The sequence below is a fragment of the Cebus imitator genome, unplaced genomic scaffold (assembly GCF_001604975.1).
Source record: "Cebus imitator isolate Cc_AM_T3 unplaced genomic scaffold, Cebus_imitator-1.0 Scaffold159, whole genome shotgun sequence".
Lineage (NCBI taxonomy): Eukaryota > Metazoa > Chordata > Mammalia > Primates > Cebidae > Cebus > Cebus imitator.
Genome location: NW_016107474.1, coordinates 1,613,514 through 1,619,759, shown reverse-complemented (window position 1 = coordinate 1,619,759; position 6,246 = coordinate 1,613,514). Strand labels below are relative to the sequence as shown.

The 6,246-nt window shown below is 53.9% G+C and overlaps 1 protein-coding gene across 5 annotated transcripts in view; it reads right to left on the bottom strand.

Annotated features, from left to right (window-relative positions):
* Window positions 1–6,246, bottom strand: part of LOC108314634 (oxidative stress-induced growth inhibitor 1) — a 54,976-nt gene that overhangs the window by 23,886 nt on the left and 24,844 nt on the right. For all 5 annotated transcript variants that reach the window (XM_037743904.1, XM_037743906.1, XM_037743905.1 and 2 more), the window contains 3 exons: window positions 4,170–4,278; window positions 1,918–1,943; window positions 1,652–1,749 (listed from right to left, as the gene is read on the bottom strand). In XM_037743904.1, the coding sequence (XP_037599832.1) occupies window positions 1,652–1,749; window positions 1,918–1,943; window positions 4,170–4,278 (233 nt within the window). The remainder of the gene's footprint in view (window positions 1–1,651; window positions 1,750–1,917; window positions 1,944–4,169; window positions 4,279–6,246) is intronic.

Here is a 6,246-nt window from a genome sequence, read left to right as displayed (position 1 = left end):
GAAGAAATGTCCATCACAGATGCAACAACCTACTATCATCATGACTGCCAAGAAACCCACAGAAGATCACCCCTGACATCCTACATGTATGATTTCCAAGAGCAAAATCTCTAAAACTAGTCTAACTTGTATCAGCGGATACTGATGGAGAATTCTGTTATGTTCCTGAAAAGTCTGACCAAAGATCACGACGTAACCATGTATACTACGAATGCCTCACAGCATGACTAGGACGTGGCCCCCTTCTAAGGTGAGAAAACCCAGGCTCAAGGAGGTGATTGCCATTGTCCACGGTCACCGTGAGCATGTGGTGGCCTCACACAGCCTGTGTGGAGCAGAGCTAGGGCTGCCACCCTTGTCTGGGTGACTTGGAAGCCTGGGATCTTTCCACGCCACCTTCTAATCTACTGCCTATACCTTGATACTTTGAGATATCAAACAATATTCTACAAGATTAATAATTGGAGGGAGCAGCTTTTACATGGTATTAAAATATACACTAAAACAGCAAGGCTCAAAACAGCATGACACTAAGATAGAAATGAAAGTGTGGAATCGTGGAGGCTCTGAAAGAGGCCCAGCTATTTTTAGATACATGGCAAGACAGGAACTCTCCAATACATGGTGAGCAGTAACTGCGAAGCATAGGAAAATCACATGAAAGGGTTTTAACTTCTGGCTGAGCAGACACACGGGAGCCTATTGATACAACCAGCTGGTGCCTTTGCTCAGTGCTCGATCCTGCATGCTCAACAGCTCAGAGGCCTTTGCTCAATCTCTGAAGCACTTCATAATTCATAAGGTGATGTCTCCAATTTCACAGATGGAGAAACTGAGGCTCAGAAAAGGAAATCCTTCAGCCAGGTCTAGCTGGCTTTGTCAGCTAAACTCCCCGGCCTCAACTGGCAGATGGGGCTGGGCTTTTCTGGGCTCCCACAGCTCAGGGTGCTGGTGGCTGCAGCCTGGGCACCTGTGTGTCCCTCCCCATGGGCCTGGATTGCTGAGCCCAAAGGTTGCCCTCTGCTTCTGGCTGGCGGACTCTCCAGTTGCCTCCTGGGTGTGCCTGGACTCTCATGCTGCACTCCCATGCCTCTTGCCAGGTCCCTGACTCAGTTTCCCCTCTCATCCCAGCCAGGAGCTATGGCTGTCTGGCTGGGACTCTGTTGAGTTCACCTTTGTGAGCCTCTGTTTCCACAGCTGTGAGATGGGAGAGGTGATAGTAACCACCCATAGGGATGCTGTGAGGATTAAACCAGGTGCTGAGCATCAAAAACATGACAGAGGGCCGGGTTTAGATGCACACACCCAGACCGACCCCGCTTCCAGCCTGCCCTAGAAGGGACGGCACCTGTCTGGGGACCCCTTAGGGCACAGGGTGACCACAGCCGCCCTTTCTAGGACCCCAGCCCTGGACCAGGCCTGACTCCAGGAAAATGCCTCCTGCTCCCAACCAGAGCCATTTCACCAAGCCATTCCACTCCCTTCACAGTTATCTCTGCTGCTTGGAGGAGCCCTGGGCAAAGCCCACCCCTGAGATAGGCCTCCCTGGTCCCCTTCTTCAAAAATCCAGGCACCCGAGGGCAAGGGTGGAACAGAAGCAGCACTGGAGCCCTGGGGCCCTGGACCCCTGGGGTCACCTACACCTGCTGACCTTCTTGGTGTAGCCCATGGCCTTCAGGACAGAGTGATTCAAGGTCTCCAGGGAGGCCAGGACGTCCTCATAGTCACCCATGTGGTCCACAAAATAATCTGGGGAAGGGAAGGCAAAGGTCAGGGGTCACAGGAAATCCTGCCCCTCCCACTTGGCACTCCTGACCCTCCCACCTGCACTACCCTCCCCCTCCCCCGCCTCAGGCCCTTCTCCGCCAGCCCCATCCCGGCACCCCCATCTTGGTCCTGGCATAGCCAGGCACCTACCACATAGCTCCTTGGTGTCCACGTGGCTGCAGAGACAGACAGAGACAGGAGGAGGGGTCAGCAGGCCTGGCCCCGAGCAGCCTGTGAAACACATGCCCTGCCGCCCGCTCTTTGCAGCCTGTGAGCTGGCCCCGCGAGCCCCACCTTACAGATGAGGACACAGAGGCCAGGTGACACCCCTGCCCCTGAAGGGCCGAGCTGGGCTCAAGTCTGTCTTACCCCCCACACCACCCACCCTTCTTCTGTTTTCTGAGTCCACTGACCCCATCATGAATAAATGACACCAAGGGTAGGGCCAAGCCAGGGGCCAGGAGGGATAAAGGAAGGGATGGTGAGGTCCCATTACTGTGATGGGCTGTCAAAGCTCTCACTGCCCCATTGCCCCACACCCTAAGCGACCCTGCCTGCTGGGTCCTGGAGTCCTTGGGGGCATGGCAGGGCCTTTCCTGTTCTGGTCCCAGCCCCTGGGTCCCACACTCCCATTCCAGCAGCCTAGAGAAGGGTCCTGTCCTTTCTTGGGGGAGAGGGCTGAGCATGAACCTATCCCCCACAGCAGTGAAGGAGCATGCACCAGCCCCAAGATTGGGGCACAGTGCTGGGAACTAGGGGGCTTCTGCAGCTTAGGAGCAGATTTGATAAGTGGGGGCCCTCTGGAACTGGCTAGGGATGGTCCCTGCACATGGTTGGCCCTTCCCAGGCCGAGGTCCCTCATCATGCTCAGTGGTACCCGCACTCAGCAAGGCGCATCTGCACAGAAAGCTTGCTGGCCCAGCGAATCTGTGCTCACAGGCTTTGCATGCTCTGTTGGGAAGGGCTTGTGACCTCCAGCTCATATTCAGAGTTCTGGCAAGTCCTGCAGAAAGTGACCCCGTCACTTTGCTTCAGTGCTTCACAAATCTTTCCGATTGTTTGTACATTGTTTTGGGCACAAAATCTATTTAGAAACCCAAGGAGCTGACGTTCAGGGCTCACACCTTAGGGGATGTTGGGGAGATCATCCTGAAAGTCTTTAGAGCTCTGACCTTCCATGATGGCGAGTCCTCCCTGCACCCACACCCACCCACACGTACTCTCTAACGAGCACCTCCTTCTCCCTCCACCTCTGCCCACTCCTCTATCCCGCTGACCCTTACACAAAGGACCCTGAAAGAAAAGGCCTAAATCAATGAGCACCCGCCTGGCCCTTCAAAGCACCCCAGGAAGCTGCAGTAACAGCTCAGAAATCTCCATCTGGCCCCAGGGAGAGCACTCCATTCTGCGGTCTGCAAACTGAAGTCATTTCTTTAAAGTGGCCTTTCCCAGAGGACAGTGCCTGCGCCACTCACCCCATCCTGGTCCCCAGCCAGTGCCCCCCAGGACACTCTCAACCCCAACCACTGGTCCAGGCCATCATTGCACTCTGTCCCCTGCACGCTGGTTTGATGGCAGCTACTTGTGCAGACCATCTCTAGCCAGTCTCAGAGAACCTCAACTTACCACATGTGCCCTAGGCAGCCCTCCAGACACGGGTCCTCACCACCCAAGGAAGTCTGAGAAAGGAGGCTGGGTGGGGCTTTGACTCTCTTGAAGGTTGGGGTGAGAGGAGAGCTCAGACCTCATCCTGTCTCGGGAATCCCAAGAAAAGGGCAAGACTGGAGCTGAGGTTGGGAAGGATCAAGGGTAAGTCTGAGTCGAATGTGCATTTCACACTTGATTTAGACATGGGTTGGAGCCAGAGTTTTTGGCTGATTCTGAGACACAGGTTAGGGTTATGACTGGCTGGAGGAAAGGTGTGATAAGGTACGATGGTAGATGCCGTGTTAAGTTAGGATTTGTACTTGGTTCCAGTTTGTTTTAACACGAGTTGGTATTAGGGTGGGTTTCAACCTCACAGTTAACGTCGGGACTAGGAGGACGCACGGGCATTGGGGCTGGGGTCAGAACTGGCTGCTGGCTGAAGCTGGCAGAAGGATGAAGTTACTGCCAACTTCCTGTTTTCATAACCCCGTGTCCACTGTGCAAAGGTGGGAGTGTCTCCCTAGTTAGCCATGTGCTTTCAGAAGAGACCCACTTGTGATAGCAGCCAACGCGATATGAATCTGCACAAGCCCCAGTCACCCCAGGCAGTGAAAAGCTGACTTTTAGATTAGCACATCTGGGAATTTTCGGTTCTCCTGCCCTTTGCAGGGGACTACAAATGGAGACTAGAAGAAAAGATGCCTCCTCTGTGACCCACACGTGCCCCTCCTCTGCCAACCAGGACTGAGGCTCACTTGGTGTTGTCAGAATCAATCGTGTGAAAGAGATCTTCGAGCTCTTTCTCGTTGAGGACGCCATCTGCAAAGAAGAGCTGGAATTCCTCCAAGGACAGCTTCCCATCATCTGCAAGGAAGGAAGCGGGGAAAGCAGCTGGTGTCTACAGAAACAAGGCTGGTGAGACTCATGCACGCACAGCTCCCAAGTCCAGGCAATGCCCTGAACGAAAGAGCAACTCCAGCTCAGATAATCCTCCCCCTCCCAGGTAGTTCCCCAACTAAAACACAAATTCCATTTTAGAGCATCCCTATGCATCCAGCTAATTCCCACATTAACCAGTAAACTCCAGTACGTGGAGAATCACTCCCTCATCCAGCTCCTTGCCAGACCAATGCCTTTTCACAGCTAACTCTCAAACCAACAATGCAATACCTCGTTTCCTTGGGCTCACCATGCACTCTGCATTTTCCATGCATTCAATGAATACAGAGTATTTGCCCCCTGCCAGGCAATTTTCTCTCATTAAATTTACACAGCCACCTGAAGGCGTGTAAAACACTGTGTTTAAGACGGCACAGTGTGAGCAACCTGCCAATGTCACACCATCGGTAAGAAGTGGATCCAAACCCGGCAGCTGGATGAGCCACCGCTCCATAGCTTCCAAACACCAAGTGGTCTCCCCACATCCCTAGCTCAACACAGGCTGACAGCTTAAGCTCAGCAGAGGGCGGTCCTGAGATCTTGCCATGGTTTCATGCCACTCTTTTTCTCTTTGGCCCCATAAAGCATAAAGTATGAGAGTCTGGTAGAAAATACGAACACGTGTGCATGGGGGCTAGGGCCAATACCCCAAGATGCCCCCCAACATCCCAGCTAGGATTTCAAGGTCACTGGGAAGAAATAACTTCCGACTTTCAAAGGCAAAACCAAAAAAAACCCCAAACCAACCACACACGCACAAACCAAAGACCCACAACCAAACCACGAAAAGTCTACAAAATCAGCCTCGATACGTGAAATCAAAGCTACGGCTCTCTGTAACCTGTGACAGAGGACATCTTCCAAGTGTCTTCTGCAAGACTGAAGATAAAAGCCAGGAGTCACAGTGCGGAGTCACACGTGTGGCGTACCTTCCACGTGCTCACTCCTTAGTCTTCCTAACACTCATGGCACAAACAGGACTATCACTTCCATTTTAGAGAGGGGCAAACTGAGGCACAGAGCCATGAGGGTACCTGCCTAGGTCCTACAGCTGAAGCCTGAACCCAAGCCATCTGGCTCCTAAGTCCAGACTCTCAACCCAACCCAGAGGTAGGGTTTTGTGGCAAGATCGCCACCTACGCAGCCGGGGGTGGGTAGGCACCCCCACTTTGGGTGAGGAGCGATCAGCATGGGCACCACAGGGGGAGTCTGTGTGAGCCCCAAGCCCAGCCTCCCTCTGGCTGCCTCATCTCTTGGGAGAGCAGGCAGAGGCCGGTAAAGTACCCCTCACAAAGCCTTTGGCTGACATTTACCCTGAATGCCTGACCACGGGCCTAATGAATCCGTTAATGAGGGAAAAACATGCCCTACACAGTTCCCCAGGCCAATTAGACCAAACGGGCCAGCACCTCTGCCTGAGACCCCAAGCGGGCCATTTGCAGGTGTCTTTGCTAATTAGCAGGAACTCAGTCTCTGTCTCCATGACCTTTCAAATGCCAAGAGCCCGTCAGAACCCATGTCCCTGGAGGGAAATGCTGAGTGGCACTCAGCCCTCGCCGCCCTCTGGGTTTATGTCCCGGGATGCCAGTCAGGCCCCTCATGTTAACCTTCCCATGGGGACTGGGCGCCTGGTGTTCACCTCAGCCAAACAAGCCTGTCACAGGAGCCACCGTGACATGCCAGCCCTGAGCCTTTGCTCCCACAATTTCTAAAGCCTAAGGCCAGCCTGGGGGCTCCCTTGAGATTGCACCCCCATCTCTCACTCCCCTGGGACATCCCATCAGTCCTTCCTGTGCACACCAGAGGCAGGGCTGGCATCAGCGTTAAGCAGTCCCATGTCTGCTTGTGTGTCTATCAGCCTCCACACCTGCACACCTGTTCCCATCCCTGCAC